This window comes from Stylophora pistillata, chromosome 3 (genome assembly GCF_964205215.1).
Source record: "Stylophora pistillata chromosome 3, jaStyPist1.2, whole genome shotgun sequence".
NCBI classification, from domain to species: domain Eukaryota; kingdom Metazoa; phylum Cnidaria; class Anthozoa; order Scleractinia; family Pocilloporidae; genus Stylophora; species Stylophora pistillata.
The window spans coordinates 32,593,139-32,619,258 of record NC_142521.1 but is presented as its reverse complement, the minus strand read 5'-3'; the positions used below and the strand labels follow the sequence as shown (position 1 = coordinate 32,619,258).

The 26,120-nt window shown below is 39.0% G+C and overlaps 1 protein-coding gene and 1 long non-coding RNA gene across 2 annotated transcripts; one reads left to right on the top strand and one right to left on the bottom strand.

Annotated features, from left to right (window-relative positions):
- The first annotated feature begins 975 nt into the window (after positions 1 to 975).
- On the top strand, positions 976 to 26,120 carry LOC148735677 (uncharacterized). The gene is made up of 8 exons (XM_088752147.1): positions 976 to 1,082; positions 2,451 to 2,554; positions 4,528 to 4,605; positions 14,631 to 14,840; positions 15,313 to 15,432; positions 17,914 to 18,123; positions 18,595 to 18,852; positions 24,492 to 26,120. Exons 2-8 carry the CDS (start codon positions 2,527 to 2,529, stop codon positions 24,653 to 24,655), a joined length of 1,068 nt encoding a protein of 355 aa, XP_088608273.1. The 5' UTR covers positions 976 to 1,082; positions 2,451 to 2,526; the 3' UTR covers positions 24,656 to 26,120.
- LOC148735678 (uncharacterized) lies at positions 12,668 to 14,267 on the bottom strand. Its single transcript, XR_015998438.1, has 2 exons — positions 13,845 to 14,267; positions 12,668 to 13,556 (listed from the first exon to the last, which is right to left on the bottom strand). It is a non-coding gene; the product is annotated as an uncharacterized LOC148735678 (long non-coding RNA).

Here is a 26,120-nt window from a genome sequence, read left to right as displayed (position 1 = left end):
CTGGCCAGCCGCGCACAAATTCTCCGCGCAAAATTTTCAACGAAAATATTAAGAATCAACCGCTGTTGCCTAATAAGTACAAGAAAATTGATAGAAATCTGCAAAAGGAATTAAAAGAAGGGAAAAGAAAAACTGGAGACTTTTCAAACGCAAAGCTTATTTAAATACTTCATCCTAAGCTTCACTATCAAAACGCCTCTGCGCTTCTAACACACAATGACTTACTCGCTTGTGTGGTTGATTGTAACTTTTGGACAATGTCTGCGACGAAGTCGCAGAAAGCGGGAGAAGGGCTAGACAGTCAAAACAAAGTAAAAATTTTAAACGACCCTCTTGGGTTTATTGTGCTACAAACACAGCTGCCTCTCTTTCTCGATCCTCAAAATAAACAAATCATTTTTGGTTCTTATTAGAGCGAAATCTTTTTGCTTTATATTAAATCCCTCATTGACTATGCCAAAGATAAAATCTATCTTAACTCGACGTCGTTTACCGTCGTTTCTTTCAATTTTGGCTAATTTTCTCACGTTGAAATTATCATACCCACTCAAGCGTTAATCTGAAAAAGAATACCTTCCCCACCCTCAAAATCATCTGTTCAAAACATCAGGAACATTAGTATAGCGGACGGTGCTTATTTATCCCGGTGATGACCTAGTGTCTAAAATGTTTGGTTTTTACTTTTCAAACTATATTTTTGCTTTGTAAACGGCTCATTTTTAAACCCGTGCTAAGACTGAAAGGTTTTAAAATAATTTTTTTCTTTGAATTTCTGTCTGTCTGTTCTCAAGGTCATATTTCAGAGTATCCGACGCGGATTGTGTAATACCGCTAGGATGAATTGTCTTAATTCAAAAGGCACATCACGCTACCTTTACTCTTTCTCAAGAACAATAGAAACCAATGCTTCTCGGTCGGAGCGCAGCCTCAGTCGCCTTCCTATCATTACGCTAATCAGTCTCATTGTGCGCCGCAACAACAATAGTAGCCAATGCTTCTCGGTCGGAGCGCAGCCTCAGTCGCCTTCCTATCATTACGCTAATCAGTCTCATTGTGCGCCGCCAAGAAACTTGACTTTCAAGGTAGGTATATAACAAGGCTAACCACCATTTAGATGCATCTTTCTTGACAGAACAAGAAAGATCGCTACGTGTTGTCGCTTTCTGATCGATGTCCCTTGCTAGTCCCTTTTTAAACAATCTTAATAGAAAAGAGAAAGCAAACACCTTCACCAAATATCGAATGTGACGATGGCTCATCGCGGAAAACAAGCACATTTTCCAACCTTTTTCACACAGTAAAAGAAATATCTCTCGAAGTCTAACAGTAGAGGCAAAGAGTTGCAGTTAAGACCATTTAATGAGTTTTAAGACTAAGGAAAGTAAATATACTGCAGGACTTTTCAAAAGCCCTCAGCTGCCAATATTCCTGCGTCATCACTTTCGATTTCTTCCAACATATGTCCACCGCAGCTTATGGTATATTTTGGAAGACGGTAAGGAGAAATTAAAATATAATGTCCAATGTATTGAGAAGAAAATGAAAAGAATACGCCTTTATCTGCTGTCGATTAACGGGTTGTATCCCTGAATATAGGCAATGTTGAAGTTTATGTAAATTCTGTTTGGAAACAGCTTCCGCTTCAGTTTTTTCACACGTCCTAAATTGTTCCTAGTCTGAATGGGTAAACTACACTAGTGGTAATATTAAATTAACTACATCGTTCGTTTATAACTGCTACAATGCATCCGCAAATTCGGATTTGTCTTCTCATAAATTTCTTAAGGATCCCAAGGTTAAGAGTTTTCAGTTTTCATGCTTGATTCTTCGACAACTAGTCGCAGGTTTTTGTCTTTTAAATCTGCATATTTAAATGGTCAGACAAATAATTTCGTCTCGTCCGTCTCGTTTCAATTTTTAAATGTAAATGTGGGAGTTTTCAGAGAAACGTGATTGGCTGTTTTTAATTGCCGTGACTCGTGATTGTAGAAAGTTAAAAGCTGCGAACTGTGAATGATATGCCAGTCGCGATATGTGAAACATATGTGAAACATATGTGACACTATTTTCCGTTAACCGTTATTACTGAAAAGAAAACGCACTTTTTTCCATGAAAAATTACTTGCCGAAAATACAAAATCTCTTCACCAAGCGTGTTCGGTCAAGATGGTCGGATTGCTCAGCGTTCTATTGTTTTGGGATCTGTCAATTTGATGTCAAAAGCACATCAACATGAAGGTTTGTAGCCAATGCTTCTGGGCTTACATCTCAAGCAAAAAAAGACCCTGATTAAAATCAGCAAGAGAGCCCACAATACACCATGAATTTTGGTCAGAGGATTCTCTGGTGCAACATTTGTCACTTAAACATCGCAATTTGGATGGACAAGCACAGTTAAACTATTGCATTGGAGGCTTATTACATTTAGGACCAACTTTTATTACATTTAGGACTTCAACAAGAGCTGCGTGGACGAATTTGATCGGGCCTAAATGAAATAGTCACTGTCGCCCCTGACAGACTACTATGATGATGATAATGACTTCAATTGCAAGTAAGTCCGCACATGAAAACTGGGATAATTTCGTAAATGTCCCTTTTAGTAATTTTTAACTTAACCACTCGATATTCACTTTAACAAGTCAAGATTTATTTTATTTTCATGTCAGAAAAACACGATCACTTTTCAGACAAACAAGTTTGTGTAAGAGCTGTGATGAAAAGTTAATTCAAAGTCGGCGATAGCTAAATAACTCATCATGTCTAATCTGTATTGATCAGTTGATTAGCCTATTGTTGAAGTTTCAGCGCGCTTTTAGCGAGATCTGAGGCACACAGGAAGTTTGGAAAGCGCGAAAGTTGCGTTAGAGTTTCTCGAGCCACAGCTGGAGGTGACTCTAACTTCTTTTGTACTCTCTAAACTTCCCAATTGCCTCATATCTTTATGAAAGCACAATAAACACATAAACTAATTGTTTTACAACATTCTTAGAACGGTAGTTCTAATGTGGTATGAAAACAAATGTACTTTGATACACTTCAATACCTACGAAGGTCAGCACGCAAAGCAATTTTAGTTGCACAATTTCACAGGCTGTGTTGGCGCTTTAATCCTTGACATTAATATCCACATTCTCCACACTCTTCTCTTCACATTTCCTATGGTAGAGGAGAACTTGTTTGACTATCATGAGCTTCTTAAATTAGTGACCATTTCCTTTATTTTCATGGCCTCCACAACTGATTCAAGGGTAAAACTGAATAATGGTAAGGGTAAGATAAGAAGCCAGTCGCGCTAAAGGCTAAAGCTATTGAATGAAACTTTCTTTAACTATACATACTTCCAATTAGGTTTATCATCTTCTTGGATCATTAATTTTCCAACGATAGAGGGCCGTTATAACGAGCTCTATGATTGGTTAAAAAAGAGAGTGCTTCATCGAAATATATACACAATTGGTCATGAAAGACGATATTCTCAGTTGAATCCAAGAATTCGATTCTTGAATGCGAGCAGTCCCTCATTTTCCGCGAAGTCCTTCGTATGAGGCAAAAAGAGAGCGAAGCAAACGCAAACGAGGCCTCAATCTCGGAGTTCCGAACGATTCGCTAATGTTATAACGGGATAATGTTGGCTCACTTCAGCGTGTGCTCTTGCAACGTTATCTTTTAATCCTGTGGCAACAATGCCGCTTCAACACTTGGACTTAAAGAAATTACTTTTTCAAGCAAATTCGTTGACTCTTAATTATTTTTGCGCATTCGCATCCCACAGACTTACCATAATCACTTTATTAATTCTGATGAATCGTTTTCATCCTAGTCAATTACATTTCTCATGCTTGTTACCTTGGTTACCATAGTTACAACCACAGTTTACGTAAACAAAGCCGCATAGGGTCCCTGGAAATAACCCATTTGCGAATTACCCTTGGCCTCATTTTCAAAACGAATCTTTGTGCTAATCCTTTCATATGATAATAAGTTTCCATTCACATGCAAATTAAACTCATTTTCACAAGGATAGTTGAGCACGAGGACTCGTTTTGAAAATGAGGCCAAGGGTAATTCGCAAATGGGCTATTGGGTTTCATTAACTTTTCGCTGATGGCCACAAAAAGCCGGTGTATTTTTGCTCAGCGTTAAGAAAACGAAAATTTTGCTCAGGAAGTAATTGAAATACTCAGTACACACCTGCATAGAGTCTCTCCGCTAACTCAGGGTTTATCAGTAAAAGGGAGAAACGAGGCAGAAAGGAAAAAAATAGGTTAAGCCATTCAGTGGGCATTTAAAACGCACGACATGTTGGATGCCAAAAAAGGTATGTGTAACCTCTTCGCGTCCTGTATTTGCCTCTATAAAGTATCTTGTCATCGTAAAGTAGACACATTGAACCTTTATCAGTAGTTTATCTCGTATCTAAAAAAAAAATGTTTAAATATATTATTTAATGTTTCATTGATTCGTAACGCCGTATCATGGACATAATTGCTGAAGGAGAAAAACTTTTGCCTTTCTTTATTGTAGTTCTTCCTCTGTCGCTAATGGTCAAGATATGGATTTTTAACGCCCTCTCATCTACGGCAAATGGTGACAGCTCTTCGGGTAGGTATTAAAAGGTTAAAGTCCACCATACACCGAATGCAAATACTGCGTCCAATGGCAGATATTAGATCTGAGCCCGCGTAAAAGCGGTTTTGTTTAAAGGTGCATGGAATCGAGGCACTTGAGCCAAATGCTTTGTAAATTCTCAAAGGTATCACTGTATATTTCAAAACAACTCGCATTTTCCGCCATTTTTTTACTTTTATCGACAATCTGAAGCATTCAAAAGGTAAAGATAACAACGGTTAGAAATTGTATTGCATTCGGATGCAACAACCGGAGCGATAAACCACATTGCAAGAATCTTTCGTTGCATTCGCTGCAACTGAACAACAAGAAGCTTCTGGCGACTTGGCTAGTCAAGATCAAACGGGAAACCACGCCCGTAAGTAAAAAAATTCCTTTTATACAGTGAACATTTTGAAAAGTAAGGCTTTTCCAAGTCATATGCTGGCCGGAAAGTAAGTCTTAAGTCAGACTCAGTTCCGACAATATTCAGTTTCTCCGAAGAGAAAACCAAAAGGAAGGCTCCGAAGAAAAGACGTTCGATTGATGATGACTTTCCGGCCAGAATATGACTTGGAAAAGCGTTCCTTTTCAAAATTTTCACTGCATAAAAAGGCATTTTTACTCACGGGCGTGTTTTCCCCTTTGATCTTGACTAGCCAAGTCGCCAGAAGTTTCTTGTTGTTCAGTGCATAGTTAGTAGAGGGGACTACCTCTACTAACTATGTTCAGTTGCAGTGAATGCCACGAAAGATGCTTGCAATGTGGTTTAGCGCTCCAGTTGCTGCATCCGAATGCAATACAATGTCTAACCATTGCTATCTGTGCCATTTGAATGCTTCAGATTGTCGATAAAAGTAAAAAAAAAAGCGTAAAATGCGAGTTGTTTTGAAATATACAGTGATACCTTTGAGAATTTACCAAACCTTTGAGCCAAGTGCCTCTATTGAGTGCATCTTTAACCAAAACCGCTTTTACGCGGGCTCAGATCTAACATCTGCCATTTGAGTTGCCTTTGTTCTGGACTGACTAGCCTCTCACACATGTAATAATCCTTTTGTATTTTCACGTGAAGACGAGGCTAGTCAGTCCAGAACAATGGCAATTCAAATTGGACGCCATATTTCCATTCGGTGTATACTGAAAGAAAATCCACCTTTCATTTAAACTGTAGTCACTCAGTCAGACTTCCTTTCTCACTTGCAATTTATTCCTGAGTTTGCAAATATTTGTTCTACCACATTCGAAGCGGAAACTTGTCTTCTGAAACGTCTTTGCCCAAGGATTGATGATTCGTCAGAATTTATCGAAATTCATTTTTAAGTTCAAACAGCTGCCTGCGTAGTATATTCATCAATATGTTGATTTAGAGTAGTCACTCAGTCAGACTTCCTTTCTCACTTGTAATTTATTCCTGAGTTTGCAAATATTTGTTCTACCACATTCGAAGCGGAAACTTGTCTTCTGAAACGTCTTTGCCCAAGGATTGATGATTCGTCAGAATTTATCGAAATTCATTTTTAAATTCAAACAGCTGCCTGCGTAGTATATTCATCAATATGTTGATTTAGAGATATGTCTCTATCTTTTGAAAATAATTTTTTTAACAGGTTATATTTAGATGCGTTTTTTTGAACTAGAACCTCCCCTAATGTTTCTTCTTTTTCTAAATCTTAGCTGAGGCTGTTATTCGGTTGAACTCAACAAGCGAGAAATGAATTGATAAAAAGGAATTGAGCACCAAAATTACGCTTATTTCAAATTCTTTTTAATCAAGGCCATAAGAAACTAATGGATCATGAAATTAATTGTGGAAAGCAGTCAAAATAAGGCAACTGTGAAATCGGCGCAGCGAAGCAGTTTCCGCACTCAGTCTAATTCAAAGAATTACACAACAATTCAGCAAGAGCTGTAACCAAAAATTAACACGACACTAGAGTTGATTGGCAAAAAAATGTAAAATTAAAAAAAAAGAACCGTGAAAGATACACTTGACCAAGTTCTTACAACTGCTCGGTAATTTGAGTCAGTTACTACAGTTACCATGCCCTCGCATTTCGTCAATACTATGGGAAATGAATTAAGAGGGACTTTCTGTAAATACCACGGATAGGTGTGCAAGATGGAAAAAATAGAATCTCCCAAACTATGTCACATTAAAGCCCCTATCAAACTATTTTAGAAAACGCAAGATTCAATTTCTTGTGATTGATATTTTCCAAAAAAATTATTTTTTTGGAATTTTCACCTCCGAGAGGTCCTTAAACCACCGAAAAATGTGCTTCGCATCCTCGCTTCGTGAAAAGAAACGGAATCAAATAACATGACTATCGTGATATAAAATGATTTTATGACCCTTCCTTTGTATGAAAACGTTGTTGCAATTTCAAAAGATTTCAATCTGAAATTTTAATTGTTTTTCAAAATTACCCTCTAAAGCAGTTTCATCTCGACTATCAATTTTGCCATTTTTCAACGGCAAAAAATCCTTGCTGGTATATGGCTTTCGTTGTGCAAATGCTATTTAAAGGAAAGAGCAATCCTTTTCATTTAAATTTATGAAATAAAATTTTGGGGCAATTCAAACGGCAAGTTTTGAGAACTGAAAACATCAACGGTACTTGCGTGAAATTTACAACTTTTGAACATGCAGTTGCGATGACGATTACAAGCAGTACGAGAGTGAACTTGGACAGCAGTTTAAATACTTCGAGAATTCGATCCTTTTCGACCAGTTGAAAAACGAAACAAACGATTATGACTCCGTAGTGGCAATTATCTGAAAGGAAAAACATTTTTATTGCGCGAAATTGAGCTGCAAACCTCTCGACAACACTTCCCGTATCTGAATATGAAAAATATTCATCAAAATGTTTGCATTTCGTCTGAAAGAAATCGTACAAGCAATGACGGAAGAATAGGACAAACATTTACTCACCTCATATGCATATATTGTTGAAAAAAGTCCAAAATCCCTCAGCTAAACTAGATTGCGTGACATCCTCTTTGATTAAACCCAGGTAGGAGGGTGGGGGTGGAGGGGGGGGTTGGGCTTGGGCTTGGGCATGGGTCCAAAGCAGACAAAAAACATTCCCTAGTAAATCCGGTAATCGCAAAAAAAAAAAATAGAAAAAAAGCTGTGTAGGGTTTTCGAAAAAAGAAAAACAAACAAGATCAATCTTGGGACAGGAGCCGATTTCTTGTTGGGAGTTAAAATAGTGACGATGATTTATCTTAACGCAACCCTAGTGCGGACACGAAAACATAGCGCTAAGGTTTCGGTCCTTTTCCATCTCATGGGTTTTGGCTTATGGAACGTCTGAGATACTTCTATGAATAAAGGCTGATAGTTTCGAAAGAGTCTGTTTGGGGCTGCGTCGGTGGGGGTAACGAAATAATTTGGATATATCAACAAAGTTGAAATGGTAAATTGGCCACCGTAACGATTTCTCAACACTGAGAAAATATCGGGACCCAAACGATCCATTAAGATCACCGATCACTTCACGTGCCCCTCCGCCAATGTAATCTACTGCATAACTTGCACTTATTGCAAAAAGATATACATCGGCGAAACAGGCAGAAGACTAGGTGACCGATTCCGAGAACACCATCGAGACGTGGAAAGGAATGACAGGGACACATCGAAACCAGTCGCTAGACATTTTATCTTACCTAACCATTCTAAGCAACACATGACCATCTGCGGTCTTTCCTTACACTTAGGTAGCACTGAAAGCCGTAAAACTCTTGAACAAAAGCTCATCTTTCAAACCGGCAGTCTAAATCCCACAGGTATCAACGAACACTTTTCATTCCACTAATTTATTCGTGTTTTTCTCGTTGCCATGTTCCCACCAATAACGTAGCTCCATTTCCTGCCTTTAAAAGCACATGCAACCCGGCACAATTCCTCTATTCACTCCGACGAAGGGCTAACGCTCGAAACGTCAGCTTTTGTAATTGTTGCAGTGGCCAATTTACCATTTCAACTGTGTTGATATATCCAAAACAGTTTTCGGAGGTTTAAGGGCCTCTCAGAGGTGCAAATTAAAAAAAATATATTTTTTTCGGAAAATATCAGTCACAAGGAACTGAATCTTGCATTTTCTTAAATAGTTTCATAAATATAAGGGCTTTAATGTGACAAAGTTTGGGAGATTTCAATTTTTCCATCTTGCACAACTACGGTGGTATTTATAGAAAGTCGCTCCTAAGTGTTAAAAGAAATTGGCCCTTGGTAAGATATTTTGCACCATACCATGATTTTAATTTTTACTCAATTAGACAGATACGTGGTACGTGGACAGAATTTAATAATCATTTCATGTCATGTCAAGAACAAAAGTTTCATAACGCAAGCGACTGTCTGACAATTTTTGTGTCATCGTCTAGGGGTAAAATGCTGAAGTATTCAATGTTTTGATAAGATCTGTTTGTACAAACATTGAAAATTGTTGGTTTTATTCAAATTAAAGTTTGGCAGATTCGCTTTTAAATTTGTACAAATCTCAATAAAGGCTTGGCAACATTTGGACTACCTTGGCAACGCCAAATTTTTTCTTACACAGAGTTTTTAATGAATAGGGATAGCATATCAGTAAATAATGCGAAGGAAACTATAGCGAGAGGCAAACGTTATGTCGGGATGAAAAGCTCTCCAGTTTAAACCAAATCCGCTAGTTTCTAACAAATAGGTGATCACTAAAGCCGTCACTTGAAATGCAAGAGATATCGGCATTCATTTAATTCGCTTTGAAATCTGTTTTAGACGTAAATTTGGAATTCACAAATCTTTTCTTCAGTGCTTTCAGAGAAGGAGTCATTGTAGAGTTCATTAATACAACGTTTTTGAATTGTCACCCAACTCTATGCTGCCACCTTGAAATTGTGATCGTTTCTCTTATTTTATTACATAAATCTTTAAAGAAAATTTCCTTGCGCTCGGTAACAACCTACCCAAGCTCGTAATACCAATTAAAATGGAAGAAAAGAATTACAACCAGACTTTAAACTACCACTTCTCCTCACAGAGACCCAAAAAGTGAAATAATGATTTGATGCTTTACCTTGATGAAACTCAAACTTGGATTGACGAGAGCTTGCACACTAAATTGGCTTTTACTATATCCTAAGCAATAATGAAAGATCTGAAAGGCCAGCTGTGAATTCACTAGGGTTGAAATAATTCTAATTTCTAAGGAAAAATTGTGCTGACAAACAGTGTGTCATGAAACTTAAGTTCTCTAAAGTACCGAGTCAATTCGAAGAAGCATCGCCCTTGAATCTTCATGCGGTGCTCCAGCTAGCAATCGGTTCTTGTTCAAAAAGTCAGAAATTGATTGATTGGAAGGAATTGAGTAACGAAATTACGCTGATTTAAAATTCTGTTTAATCAGTGCCTTAAGAAACTAAAGGATCGTGAAATTAAAAAAACCCAGTGTTCAAATGCCTGTTTCAAGAAAAACTGCTTTAAAGGGCTCGAGAAGCAGATTTTCTTTCTAAGTAGCCTGCAGTGCCGGCGTATTTTGGGCGCACGAGTGCACATTTTCGTATTAGGCCGCCATCTTAGATTTGGTAACTGTGGAGGATTGGGGCGAGGAAATATTTGCCGAGGGAGTAGGTGTTAAGTGGAAAAATGGGCAACGGGAGAGAGGGAGGGGAAGGAAAAAATACGCCTGCCCGCAAAGCCTGTGAGTTTGCAAAACCCGTACACCAGATGGACGGGGCCTCTGATTGGTGCTCTAGGTTGAAACTGGATTGATGCCTGTCATCTAAAGTAGTTTTCTTCCTGTTGTTCTGCGATTGGGAGCGGGAGTGATTTGGAGAGAAAATGGCGGATACGCTAAGCTTTGATGCCGCTCTCACAGAAGCGCTTTTATTTCTCTGTGAACTGGTATGTCACTTGTATTACGGCCGGAACAAAAGGAAGCCATTTCTTCTCTTGTTAATGGAAGGGATTTACTAGCAGTTCTTCCGACGGGCTTTGGTAAAAGCCTCATCCAGTTGTTGATCCGCGTGAAGCAAATATTATCGTTGAAAGCTGCGTGTGTGATTGCTGTCTGTCCGCCCAAAAGCATCGTGCAAGATGGCGGAAGCATCTTTAATGGGTTTGACAGCGACATCCCCTGCTGGTGCTAGTTTACAAGATGTTGAAAACGGCAAATAGCAACTGATATTTGCGTCCGCAGAAGAAATACTAGCGAAGCCTTTTCTCTCTTCCCTGAAAAAGAGCACTTCACCATTGCACCAAAACCTTGCTGCAATAATTGTGGACGAGATTTTCTTGATTTGCCAGCTGACTGCGGCGATAGCGTCTTGGCTGTTGGCGAATTAACCCTACCAAGTTTTGATTTTCTCCATGAAGGGCTCGCTTTCTCCGGAGTTGCCAGTGTGCGTTTCGTGCTTTTAGATACGGAGTTTACCGTTGGAGTCGTGCCCACTATGACAAACTCGAACAACTGGCCAAGACTGCGAATTTTCCGACCACACGGGTTGCAAACGCGATCAGAATATGTTGCAGGATCGTGCAACAATACTAATCCGACACGACTACAAACCTCTGCTAAAACAATTCCAAGGCTGTCCTTCCTCTGCGATGTCTAAAAAGGTTTTCCGGAGACGAGTACACTTGTTTGCCGGGAATATTCCCAAATTTCACTTTAAAAGAGCTTTTGCAAATCCTACAGCTGTCGTTAGGACGTCTCTCTGACATAACTTCTCTCACATACTCTCTCGCTCGATCGATTCTGTTTCGCACGAAGTTGACAAATACACTTGCGTCAATGTTTTTGTCGGAAGTAAATTTTGGCTTCCATCCGGTAAAAGCAAAAATCGATGTTCATTGGCTGCTTGCACATTTCCGGAAAGGCGGTCAAGCGCTGATAATTAGGGGGCGTTTTGCAAAATCACAGGCTTTGCGGGCAGGCGTATTTTTTCCTTCCCCTCCCTCTCCCCCGTTGCCCATTTTTCCACTTAACACCTACTCCCTCGGCAAATATTTCCTCGCCCCAATCCTCCACAGTTACCAAATCTGAGATGGCGGCCTAATACGAAAATGTGCACTCGTGCGCCCAAAATACGCCGGCACTGCAGGCTACTTTCTAAGTTGAGATTTTAACAGATCTGAAACTCAAACAATAAAGATCTCGCACAAAAGAAGGTGGGATGGACTGGTGCGGAGATAAGACTTGCATTCATTCCTTAAAGTTATTGCGGGAATGCGGGACACTCGAGAAACGAACATATCGTATAGGTAATACAATGTCCCACGCTATTTCCTGGGCAAGTAATCCTTTGCAGCCGTAATGTGCAAGGCCGTGGCTGGCGGTGGAGCAAAACTATTCGAAAAACTTTTTGTCATATCTTTCAGTCTCTTCCTTTATTTTATATTATCTTTCGAACTCTTCGCTAACAAAAAGTTCGTCTTCACCAAATGACAAACAAAAGCAAAGCAAATACAAGGAAAATCGTCCTTTCGTAGTTCATTTTAGTTTTCCAGTCATTTGCAAGACCCACGCCTCCTTGATTGAAAATTCTGGACGAATCTGGGGACTGGGGAGAGTGCCAAACTCCAAGAGCTCCGGCGAAGGAATTATAGCTCTCGCTTCATTGTTTCTCCTGCCCCCTAGCCAAAAATTTCAAGTTACGGTCATGAGGTGTATACTAATAGCAGAACGTTTGAATAAGCAGGAATAAGTCGTCAAATAAAATTATTTATTTCGATCTCAAAACATAACAAATCTAAGATGGCCGCTACAGTAAAAAAAAGAAAAAGTATCGAAGCCCGCGGTCTCCAGCGGAAGACCACAAAAGGGTGGGAAAACGAGTAACACTTCAACAAATCCTTCTTTTTATGAGGTGTATGACTCCACGTAAGGACTCTGTATGAGGTGTATGAGTCCACGCAGGATTCCACTTAAGGCGGGGGTAAACCTGAAAAAATGCCCATTTTTCTACCATTTTTCATGGCTATGATTTAATTGAAAATTTAGGCAAACTAAATAATCTATGGAAAGCTTATGACTCATGAAAAAAATATTTCACACTCCACATGTCAATTGCAATAGGATACCACTCGTTTTATTGTGCCACCTGCTGGGTTCTACCAAGGGTTACTTAAGAAAAGATAACTCCTTCTGGAATTAATGAAAAAAAATGTTTTTAGTGTCAATTCAAAGAATACATGTTGCTTATTGTTATAAGTGATGGATTTTTGATATGTTGAAAACAATTCAAATGGTGATAGATTAAATTTGACAAAGGAAATCGAAGTAGTGTTTCACTTCATAACTTTGAGTACATATATCATGTGGAAAATTGCTCTGCTCATAACACAAAACTTATCAAGAGGAACAAATGCTGAAAGTTTCAGATCAATCGGATAAATTGTTCTCAAGATATCTTTTCTTGAAGACAAAATTATTGCGTAATGAGAAAATAGCCTTTAAACTTACAAATAGCAATCACACTTAGTTTTTTAAATTATGCAACCATTCTAGTGGCCCAAGTGTCCATATTTTGTCCCGAGTGTCTAAAAGTAATTTAAATCACTCCTGGTTCATATATTACTCCTTCTGCTTCTTGAAGGGCTTCCTACTGACGAGTCCTCAGAAGTTGCTCCCCTTGATGCTCTCTCTTTTCCTTCTACGTAGCCTGTAAATCAGACTCCATCAATCGTTTACTGTCTTTTGCATGTGCTGCCTCTCTGGTGCTTACACCACCAAGGATAGATATAGCCTCTCCATAATTTTTAGCCTACTACTGTCTTCCATGCTACAGCATGGAAGACAACTCAGTCGTTAATATCATATTATTCCCCTCACTGGGGGTCACACAACTGGATGTTGGAAGTGGACTGGATTCTTCAGAGGAATTGCACTGAAGGGAAAACTGTGACATCAGCCCTGCTCTAGCACTTTTATCCTCCTTAAGAGTTAAGTTGCCTAGAAAGACAAATCAAGTAAAAATTTTAAGATAAATCAGGCAATTTTATCATAAATAGAGTAAAGACCTCAAGTCAGAAATATACATTCTGTGATTTTCACCCCATAATTTTTTTGTTTACAGTGTATATGCACAAAACCTAAAAATCTTTCTTGTACCTGATCCAAGATTTAATATATAAATCAGTGAAATTGAGCAGGGAAAACTGGAACCAAGGGCCGATATGGTATGGGAAATAGGTCATAATCAATGACAGAGAACGACATAAACTTCAAAAAATTTCTCACCCATCTCACACACGTGCGCGTTTGAGACCGCCGTGGATAAATTTTTCATGTCTGTTAATCTATATCCCTCGCTTTCCTTGGTATCAGAACTGTCTGAAAGAAGCTCATCGGCATATTTCATTTTCTCTCTGGAGGAACCAACAGTTTCTTTAGAGTTCGAGTTGCAAAATTTTTCCAATTATTGGAAAGCTGATTTTCATCCAGGGAAGTGCTCGGAGTTAAGTGGGCGATTTGGTTCTTCAAACTAATCTTCCTGTTTTCGTCTTCCAGAAAAATGTCTTTCTTTTCTTCCAGTAGACAGATCTACTTCTCTCTCCAGCCATTTTCGATAACTTTTCCTTTGATTTCCTGCTCTATGTACGTTGAACATCACATTCGACTGAAACCCGGACTACAACTGCCTCTATCTATTCCTTAATCGTTTTGTCCCAGAAAAACTGTTCAAATAAGACTAAATAAAGTGTGTCTTGTTAGCTTCTGCCCGCTTGGCTTGGTTGCCAGAACACCAAGGCAAAAACAACTAATAAATTTTGAAAAATACTATTCTCGTTACCATGGTAACCAAGCCATTAGCCAGAGCGGGAATTTTAAAATGGCTTAAAAAGGTAAAAATAATGAAAATCGATAGAAAATTATTTTTCCATAGTAAAATTAAATACCCAAAGCTACAAATTCTAAGGAAAACAAAAACTGAGTTTTGGAGCAAATTTCAGGTTTACCCCTGCCTTAAGAATAGAAATCTGGTGAACTCTGTCTGAACTGATAAACTTGTTTTTTTTTTTTCAGTGAGTTACTCCATGTCTAAAGGAAACTTTTCTACGGTCACTGATTCAATCCATTGGTCAGTCAATGGGTCGGTCAATGAATATTACACTGCTAACATTTTGAATGTTACAAGTACAATGTCCCACGTCATGAGCAACTCTGTCCCAGTTTCCTCTTCGTCTATGCTGCCACCACACTGTTACCATGTATGCAAATGCAACTATTCCGCTGGTGAGTAGTGGAGAAATACAACTGAAAGACAACGATAGAATCCAAATTCAGTTTTTCTCCTAATAATTCGACCAAAATGATTTGTTTTAAGTGAGTTATTTATGGAAAAGAAATGCCAACTGTTGTTACAAAGTGGACCTGTTGCCTTAGGGAGAGAGTTTAAGAAAGTAACATTTTACTGTATTTGGTGTTAAAAAACTCTAATGGACTGAAACATTTACGCATAACGAGGTTCTTAAAATTCATAGAAAACCGTAAACAGTTGAGATAAAGAAACTGGAGGATTAACCGATACGTAAAACAATATTGCGAATGCAGCAGAGAAGAGGAGTGCGAAAATATTCTTAATAAATGGAAAATTGTATATTAAGTTGTGTTGGAGACTCTATTAAGCAAGGCCGTTCTCCTCACAATAGAAGCGTGTAATATCCGCCATGCGAAAGTATTAACAATTAATTTCTTTTAATTAAAGGATATGCCACTTCTTCCAAGATGTACAACATGTCGTCAATGCCCTCCCCAGTTCATTACAACATGTCTTCAGGGTCCATGAGTGTATCACTTCACGTGAACCCCTCCCCATCTGGTTCAGGTATGGCGTACACGCAGAGCGCAAACATCACGCCAGTGAGCTACTCTTCGACTCCATGGCTCGCACCGAGTTCTTCAGTGTCTGAGCCTTTTTATTGTTCAAATGTGCCTTGTTGGGTGGAGATTGAGTGCATGAACCATGAGTAAAACTTTTTATAATTATAGTTTGGAATTCCTGCCTCTAATCTCTTCAGGAATGAAAATGAGCTTTACATTCTGTAGATTATCTAGCTTTTATTTCATTTGAGTAGATCTTAACGATGCCGTTTTGGTCAATTTTCAGATAACCATAGCATCTCTAATCTGAAATATACCTGGGAAATTTCTGACAATTCTTTATCCTTTTTAGACATCAAAGTTTCCATTGAAGGCAACGGTTTATGCACTAATGTGTATTACAAACCTACCGACTAGCATAATTACTTGTTGTATTCGTCTTTGCATCCATCTCAGTTCGTAAGACTTTGTCGTTTATGTAGTGATGACTCTGATTTCCACCACAAACCAGAGTCAATGTGCCATTTTTTCGATAAACGTGGTTACCCCGATTCTGTCGTTCAAGCGGGCTACTACCGCGCCCAACTTATTGATCGACATTCAGCACTACAAACGTCATAAAAGGAAGACTCCAACCGCATTCCATTCACTCTCACGTTTCACCCTCACAACCACTCAGTTAAATCCATCATTCTTAAAAACTTTCAATTACTTCAAAACGATACAGAGACAAGCACTATCTTTTCGCAGCCTCCGCTCATTTCATTGAAACGCGACTAAAACATAGGCAATGTTATAGTCAGAAGTTCTTTTCAGACTAATTACCAAAAAGACACTTTTAAATGCGCTCGTGCATGATGCAAAACGTGTCCTTTCATTCACAACACTGAAAAAATATCGGGACCCAAACGATCCATTAAAATCACCGATCACTACACTTGGACCTCCACCAATGTAATCTATTGCATAATTTGCACTTATTGCAAAAAAATTTACATCGGCGAAACAGGCAGAAGACTTGGTGATCGATTCCGAGAACACTTTCGCGATGTAGAGAGGAATGACAAGGACACATCGAAACCAGTCGCTAAACACTTCAATTCACCTAATCATCCTAAGCAACATATGGCAATCTGCGGTCTTTCCTTACACTTAGGTAGCACGGAAAGCCGTAAAACTCTTGAAAAAAAGCTCATCTTTCAAACCAGCAGTCTAAATCGCACAGGTATTAACGAACGCTTTTCATTCCACTAATTTATTCGTGTTTTTCTCGTTGCCATGTTCTCACCAAAAACGTAGCTCCATTTTCTGCCTTTAAAGGCGCACACAACCCACAATTCCTCTATTCGCTCCGACGAAGGGCCAGCGTTCGAAACCTCAGCTTTTATAATCGTAACGGTGGCCAATTTACCATTCCAACTTTGTTCATATATTCAAAGCATCTCTTTAGAAGACGTCTTATGTATGAACATCATCCATTCCACCCACAAATTGTCCAGGGGAACTTAATTGCGATGGTAGGTGCTACATTAAGTGTAGGAAAAGTAGAAACTATTGCGTTTTAGACGGTTGACAATTAATATTTTGGTGATTTGATGCTTAACGGTTTTATCCGGCATTGAGACCCTCATTCATGCCTATCTTGCAAAGATTTTTTCCGTTATTTGTATATAACAATCTTCACGGTGGTTTTCTTTGTTTCATTCATTCGCTTGACAGCTTCGTGGCATAGTTTTCTATGCGCTAAACTCGCAATTTGGATCATTTAAAACAGAACTGAACGGCAAGTTCGTAATTAGTAACGAACTGGTTAGCGTTCAGCCGTGGCTGGCAGTGGGGCAAAAATATTCGAAGAAATTTTTGTCATATCTTTCAGTCTCTTCCTTTATTTTATATTATCTTTCGAACTTTTCGCTACCAAAAGGTTCGTCTTCACGAAATGACAAACAAAAGCAAAGCAAATACAAGGAAAATCGTCCTTTCGTAGTTGATTTTAGTTCTCCAGTCATTTGCAAGACCCACGCCTCCTTGATTGAAAATTCTGAACGACTCTGGGGACTGGGGAGAGTGCCAAACTCCATGACCTCAGGCGAAGAGACTTTAGCTCTCGCATCATTGTTTCTCCTGCGCCCTAGTCAAAATTTTCAAGTCACGGCCATGAGGTGTATACTCAATAGCAGAACGTTTGAAAAATCAGGAATAAGTCGTCAAATAAAATTATTTATTTCGACCTGTAAACATAACAAATCTAAGATGGCCGCTACAGGAAAAAAAAAATAAAAAAAGTATCGAAGCCCGCGGTCTCCAGCGCAAGACCACAAAAGGGTGGGAAAACGAGTAACAATTCAACAAATCCTTCTTTTTATGAGGTGTATTACTCCACGTAAGGACTGTGTATGAGGTGTATGAGTTCACGCAGGTTTCCACTGAAGAATAGAAATCTGGAGTACTCTATCTAAACTGATAAACCCGTCCTTTTTTTCAGCGAGTTACTCCATGTCTAAAGGAAACTTTTCTACGGTCACTGATTCAATCCATTGGTCAGTCAATGGGTCGGTCAATGAATATTACACTGCTGACATTATGAATGTTACAAGTACAATGTCCCCCGTCATGAGCAACTCTGTCCCAGTTTCCTCTTCGTCTATGCTGCCACCACACTTTTACCATGTATGCAAATGCAACTATTCCGCTGGTGAGTAGTGGAGAAATACAACTGAAAGACAACGATAGAATCCAAATTCAGTTTTTCTCCTAATAATTCGACCAAAATGATTTGTTTTAAGTGAGTTATTTATGGAAAAGAAATGCCAACTGTTGTTACAAAGTGGACCTGTTGCCTTAGGGAGAGAGTTGAAGAAAGTAACATTTTACTGTATTTGGTGTTAAAAAACTCTAATGGACTGAAACATTTACACATAACGAGGTTCTTAAAATTCATAGAAAACCGTAAACAGTTGAGATAAAGAAATTGGAGGATTAACCGATAAGTAAAACAATATTGCGAATGCAGCAGAGAAGAGGAGTGCGAAAATACTCTTAATAAATGGAAAATTGTATATTAAGTTGTGTTGGAGACTCTATTAAGCAATGCCGTTCTCCTCACAATAGAAGCGTGTAATATCCGCCATGCGAAAGTATTAACAATTAACTTCTTTTATTAAAGGATATGCCACTTCTTCCAAGATGTACAACATGTCGTCAATGCCCTCCCCAGTTCATTACAACATGTCTTCAGGGTCCATAAGTGTATCACTTCACGTGAATCCCTCCCCATCTGGTTCAGGTATGGCGTACACGCAGAGCGCAAACATCACGCCAGTGAGCTACTCTTCGACTCCATGGCTCGCACCGAGTTCTTCAGTGTCTGAGCCTATTTATTGTCCAAATGTGCCTTGTTGGGTGGAGATTGAGTGCATGAACCGTGAGTAAAACTTTTTATAATTATAGTTTGGAATTCCTGCCTCTAATCTCTTCAGGAATGAAAATGAGCTTTACATTCTGTAGATTATCTAGCTTTTATTTCATTTGAGTAGATCTTAACGATGCCTTTTTGGTCAATTTTCAGATAACCATAGCATCTCTAATCTGAAATATACCTGGGAAATTTCTGACAATTCTTTATCCTTTTTAGACATCAAAGTTTCCATTGAAGGCAACGGTTTATGCACTAGTGTGTATTACAAACCTACCGACTAGCATAATTACTTGTTGTATTCGTCTTTGCATCCATCTCAGTTCGTAAGACTTTGTCGTTTATGCAGTGATGACTCTGATTTCCACCGCAAACCAGAGTCAATGTGCCATTTTTTCGATAAACGTGGTTACCCCGATTCTGTTGTTCAAGCGGGCTACTACCGCGCCCAACTTATTGATCGACATTCAGCACTACAAACGTCATAAAAGGAAGACTCCAACCGCATTCCATTCACTCTCACGTTTCACCCTCACAACCACTCAGTTAAATCCATCATTCTTAAAACTTTCAATTACTTCAAAACGATACAGAGACAAGCACTATCTTTTCGCAGCCTCCGCTCATTTCATTGAAACGCGACTAAAACATAGGCAATGTTATAGTCAGAAGTTCTTTTCAGACTAATTACCAAAAAGACACTTTTAAATGCGCTCGTGCATGATGCAAAACGTGTCCTTTCATTCACAACACTGAAAAAATATCGGGACCCAAACGATCCATTAAAATCACCGATCACTACACTTGGACCTCCACCAATGTAATCTATTGCATAATTTGCACTTATTGCAAAAAAATTTACATCGGCGAAACAGGCAGAAGACTTGGTGATCGATTCCGAGAACACTTTCGCGATGTAGAGAGGAATGACAAGGACACATCGAAACCAGTCGCTAAACACTTCAATTCACCTAATCATCCTAAGCAACATATGGCAATCTGCGGTCTTTCCTTACACTTAGGTAGCACGGAAAGCCGTAAAACTCTTGAAAAAAAGCTCATCTTTCAAACCAGCAGTCTAAATCGCACAGGTATTAACGAACGCTTTTCATTCCACTAATTTATTCGTGTTTTTCTCGTTGCCATGTTCTCACCAAAAACGTAGCTCCATTTTCTGCCTTTAAAGGCGCACACAACCCACAATTCCTCTATTCGCTCCGACGAAGGGCCAGCGTTCGAAACCTCAGCTTTTATAATCGTAACGGTGGCCAATTTACCATTCCAACTTTGTTCATATATTCAAAGCATCTCTTTAGAAGACGTCTTATGTATGAACATCATCCATTCCACCCACAAATTGTCCAGGGGAACTTAATTGCGATGGTAGGTGCTACATTAAGTGTAGGAAAAGTAGAAACTATTGCGTTTTAGACGGTTGACAATTAATATTTTGGTGATTTGATGCTTAACGGTTTTATCCGGCATTGAGACCCTCATTCATGCCTATCTTGCAAAGATTTTTTCCGTTATTTGTATATAACAATCTTCACGGTGGTTTTCTTTGTTTCATTCATTCGCTTGACAGCTTCGTGGCATAGTTTTCTATGCGCTAAACTCGCAATTTGGATCATTTAAAACAGAACTGAACGGCAAGTTCGTAATTAGTAACGAACTGGTTAGCGTTCAGCCGTGGCTGGCAGTGGGGCAAAAATATTCGAAGAAATTTTTGTCATATCTTTCAGTCTCTTCCTTTATTTTATATTATCTTTCGAACTTTTCGCTACCAAAAGGTTCGTCTTCACGAAATGACAAACAAAAGCAAAGCAAATACAAGGAAAATCGTCCTTTCGTAGTTGATTTTAGTTCTCCAGTCATTTGCAAGACCCACGCCTCCTTGATTGAAAATTCTGAACGACTCTGGGGACTGGGGAGAGTGCCAAACTCCATGACCTCAGGCGAAGAGACTTTAGCTCTCGCATCATTGTTTCTCCTGCGCCCTAGTCAAAATTTTCAAGTCACGGCCATGAGGTGTATACTCAATAGCAGAACGTTTGAAAAATCAGGAATAAGTCGTCAAATAAAATTATTTATTTCGACCTGTAAACATAACAAATCTAAGATGGCCGCTACAGGAAAAAAAAAATAAAAAAAGTATCGAAGCCCGCGGTCTCCAGCGCAAGACCACAAAAGGGTGGGAAAACGAGTAACGTCTTGTAATCATACATATTCATGACGATAGGCTATGTATAACCTACATTTGATAGGTGGTCATCCATGAGGGTCTGAATAGGAGGGGAGGAGTTAAGTCGAGGTTGACAGTTGAAAATAAGCCCTTTTGACGGTTGACGGTTAAATGTTAGGTCATTTGACGGTTGTGACGGTTAATTTTTGGAAATGTCGCCTATAAAACAAACTAGACGCGCGAATTTGGCTGTAATTTTTCATGATGACGCATTTGTAAAGAACTGTTAATTTATGACACCTTTTATTAATAAAGTAAGTAAGTAAGACCTTTATTTAAGTGTCAATGTGTTTAGCCTGAGAAGACTAATTGGGGACACTATAATTAAAATACGCTTACAAAAATTATATATTTACACGAAAATGAATAAAATTTAAAGCTTAGAAAGCTAAGATAATCCTATTGACTACAAAGATTACAGCAATGCTGCGATTAATTACAATCTCGTCTAGGTTCAGTTTTCTTCTTTTGTTTATGAAAACACGTAAACTTGGCGAATCCCTTTGATTTTAAGTGAGTTTTGACCTCAAAAACGGCCCGAGATATCTGACAGAGGGCTTGCCATAGCAAATAGTTTCAAAAAGTGGTAATACAAAGTCACTATTCCGTAGCGAATGTGTAGAGCCTTTGCGAACAAATAATTCAGAAACGCAGTCGGGTACAAGACCATGTTTGACTTCGTACATAAGTACTGTGATATCCTGAAGCCGTCCATTATATAAAGAGGGTATATCAGCACCCCTTAAGAGTTCTTCATACGTAGCAGAGTGGGATTTATAAGTAACCCTTAGGGCTCGTTCTTGTAATCGTTCTAACTTTCATTTGTCCGATGATTTGCAAAAATGTCAGGTTAGATGGCAGTAAGTTAAATATGGCAGTATAAAAGATTTATACAATAGTAGCTTGGCCTTGCAGGGTATTAAGTTCCGAAGACGTGTGAGTACTCCAACTTTCTGGCTTACCTTGGTACATAATTTGCTAATATGTTCAGTAAAGTTGAGATTTTCATCTATATGAACTCCTAGTAGTTGAATTGGTTCCGTGTTTGCATTAGCTAGATCGTTTATACTCAGCATTTTGTCGCTCTTATCTTTAGCGAGTCTTCGTGGATTGATGTTTAGAGACTGAAACTTGTCTGGATTGGCCAGTAGAAAATTTTTCGAATGCCATGACAGTGCTTTCTGGCCCTGTGTTTTCATTCTGCATCTTACTATTTCATGTTCCCTTCCTTTGACGTACATTTGATGGTCATCAGCATACATTGTTAAATTTACGTCTTTGACATGAGCTGACATATCGTTCTGGTAGATGTTCCATAGTAAGGGACCGAAAGACAATCCTTGAGGGCATCCCCGTTCCATCTTTATGCAGTCGCTAGTAGCATCACACATTTTTACTCGGTTTAGTCTGTCCGCAAAAAATGATCGTATAAGGTTAAGTGATCGTCCTCCAAATTCATAAGCCTCTAGTTTCTTCACCGTCAGAGAGTGGTTGAGAGAATCAAAGGTCTTACTCATATCTGTAGATAGTACTGATACCAGTTGCTTACTATCAAGAGCCTGTTTCCGGTCCTCAATCAGCATAAGCAAGGTTGTCTAGCAACTGTTTTTTCTGTAAGCTGTCATTCTGTAGTACAAAGTTTCTTCATAATGGCTTGTCACCTGATTACTCAACAGGAGTTCAAATATCTTGTCGACAGCTATAAGGGAGGTGATAGGGCGATAATTTCTAGCATCCTGTCGATCTCCCTTCGTTTTAAGACACCGGAAGTGTTCCCACATCGGTAGTCAGTTCTGTCGCTAACCAGTTTTACCCGCGACTAGAAGTTTTTAAAAGGACTTGCATAAATGTATTTTTATGATATATCAAGGCTTTTAGTTATAAATAACAGAACTTGATCCCAATTAAGGCAATCGTTTAGTTCTTAATTAAGGATATCTGAGACATTTGACGATTGAAGCAATTCGATGATTAAAATTCGCATTTAATCCCTTTGTGTCTAGCTGAAAAGAGTCTCACTGCAACTTTTCGGTGGAAGAAAGAGATTTACACACACCATTGCAGAAAACAAACGAGCAGACTGACAACTCCAAAACAGACATTTGCATTCACCGTTACAATTTGACTTTCCGTGACGTTTCAAAACGAAACAGGGGTAAATCCTCGAAGATTAACCGTCGTTGGACATAAACAATACTTTCCGTAAGACCTCTGAGTGTTTTTTTTTTACGACAAGATCGGCGCATGGTCATTTCACTCGTGTGTGTTTGTCATACCAGTACTATTGTTTATTCAAAACCGTACATACGATTTTATTCTCCTTAATCGACAGCTGTCACATCATGACAGTTACTTAACAAGAACTGTTTCAAATTTTGCTTGGAAGCCTTTTAAGTTACCTTTACAAATAAAAAAGTTTCGTTGAAAGTTTTCTCTTTATTTTGAATAACGTGTTTTCTTTATCATCCACTTGCTAAAAAAATGTCAAGTTTATGGAGTATTTTCCGTTAATTACCTCGTGTGGTAATTGGTGCCTTACAGGTTCTTGGCATTGACTTAAAAGACCCAGTTTCAAAAAACCCTCTTCCAGTTGAGGGCCTTTCACAACCTCTTGTCCTGAAATTTACCGTGTCGGCCCCGCCGGTCGGTAAACGAAATGGCTGCAACTTCTTCAAAAAGGGTACAAAAACCTGGGACAAAAATGGAATGACTGCCGTCGATGTAGGAAATAACACATTAGATTGTCAGTCAACCCACGCGACATTCTTTGCTCCGTCCCATGATGCAAGTAACGCGACTAACGCGACTAACGCGACTAACGCGACTAACGCCACCACCACGGCAGCACCAACTGTTAAAGGTAAAAAAGGATTCTGCTTTCTCCTCCCCCCTAACAATAAAATTCTCACACACAAGTCATTTCAAGTTCCTCGCAAGGATCTCATTCACCCTCTTCTCCAGTTCCCTTCTCATAATGGGGTGTCAATAACCTTGTAGGTAGGGAAATAGATTACAATGCTAAGGGCATATTTGTATGGTGGCGGGAGACACCAGGTGGGTGAGTTAATCCGCCTAGGAGGGGTAACGAACCTGTCCTTATAACATTTCATATGACATTTGTAAGCGCGTCAGGTGTCATGTAATCTCACCACCTTCATGTAAACAGCTTCTAGGTCGCGTACTTATCGAATCAAAGACCGCTGTGAAATCCAGAAACGAATTTAACCGAAGACAACTCCTTTAGCAACGTGCATATCAGATCATCAGATGGGTTTGCTTGTACTCCTGTAGGCTACAATCATCTTAGAAGGCGCTACTGAGAATAATTTTCTCTTGTTTACAAGCGAACGAAGTTTTCCGATTTTCCTTATCTGACCTTAAACATTTTAACGTTCTTGTTTTGCAGCGATATTAAAAGAAAAAGAGGACAAAAGCATGACAGGGGCTATTGTGGGCGGTGTAATAGGCGGCCTTGTGTTTATCGCTCTCGTCATTGGTGTCGTATTGTATCTCAAGAAGAGGAAGAATAAAAACTCAGGGAGGATATCCGCCGAGGATCCATCTCACTAAGTGAAGAAATATTTATAGGTCTCTCACCATTTACTGAAGAACACGCAAACTATTTTGCTAAAATATCTTCTGCAAAATAAAAATTGATTATTGCGACAAAACGGCAACTCCAGACATAGGTTGACAAGGGATTTTCCATTAAAAAAAGCTGTCGCGGGTCGGAGGGAAACTCTGCAGGATCCGCCAGTATGCTTCGACATGAATTACGAATAGATTGAGTACATATGCATGAAACCGAATTAAAAACAAAACTAATCATCGACACAAGCAGTATAAGTCATTCAAAGAAATTTCCATCAGCTTTTGGCTATATTTTTTTTGGAGGCAGTTTATTCTAATTTTTTTTTTCTAACTGATCAGCATTTTCAGCTCGGTTTAGATTCGTAACTGACATTCATAATAGATCACCAGAGTTATCTTTGGCGTTCAAAAACATCCACCTTACTCTGTAAATAGTTAAATGTGTGTATCATTTACACAGATTTTTTAATTCGCTAGTATTCCAAGGCTTTCGAGCCATGTTGGTGGAAGTCATGCATAAAATGTTTCTATAAAGTCAACAATTTATAGTAAAACAAGACTTAGAGAGGATTGTAAATTAGGGAAAAAAGATGAAACGGATGCCTCAGTTGAAAAAAAATCTGCGTTAGGGACCGGTCGCCTGGGGTTCCCCTCTCAAAATTCTGCACCCGAGAGGCAATAAGAGGGTCTCAATGGATTGATAGATTTTACAGCTAACGGTTAAGGTTTTGGCTATTTTACGCCTGGCAGATAATATCTTTCCATTGTGATCACCAGAAACGTTTTTTTTTTTTCTATTGTTAACTTTTTTCACGAATAACGGTTAAAACTTGTCAATTTTTACGCCTAACAGCTGGTTTTTTGGCCGTTTTACGGCTATCGGTTAACCATATTAAGACTCTCATATAATGACTCAGGGGCGGATCCCTTAATTTTTTATTGGGGGGGGGGGGTCCAAACTTTGGTTCCGAAAGGACTGTTGGGCTCTTTTGAGGCAAATTACTTCTGCCCCACATCCCCCACACCCCCTCTCACCAGTCGCGGCTGCACGTTATAATTTCTTGGCCGCTTATCGTTTACTTGGATTCATTAAAAAGATCAGGCAGTTAAAAAGTGATATACGATCCTGTCGATGTAAGAATTTCAATTTCAAAGTTGTAAGCGTCAGGTCTGTTAATGGGGGTCCGGACCCCCGGACCCTCCCCCTGAATCCGCCACTGTGACTGGTCCCTTGTACGCTGATAACTTTAGTCAAGATTTCACTAGTAGGTTTTAGCGGTGTGAACAAGAGAGTTAAAGCCGTTTCGACCATCTGCATTACATGCAATCACCCTTAAACCAAGCATGCGAATATGAAGTGATCATAACCTTGAAGTTCAATAGACGTGCACCCTGTGTGTAAAATATCATTAGAAAACCTTTGCAATAAACTTTCAATAGTGTG

What these genes read in the sequence shown, in the direction of transcription:
- LOC148735677 (XM_088752147.1), top strand. Translation starts at nt 2,527, where the DNA reads ATGATGATGATAATGACTTCAATTGCAA. An exon ending in GATAATGACTTCAATTGCAA is followed by an intron (nt 2,555 to 4,527) that starts GTAAGTCCGCAC and finishes TCTTTATTGTAG; the next exon opens with TTCTTCCTCTGTCGCTAATG. An exon ending in CCCCTCCCCATCTGGTTCAG is followed by an intron (nt 15,433 to 17,913) that starts GTATGGCGTACA and finishes CCTTTTTTTCAG; the next exon opens with CGAGTTACTCCATGTCTAAA.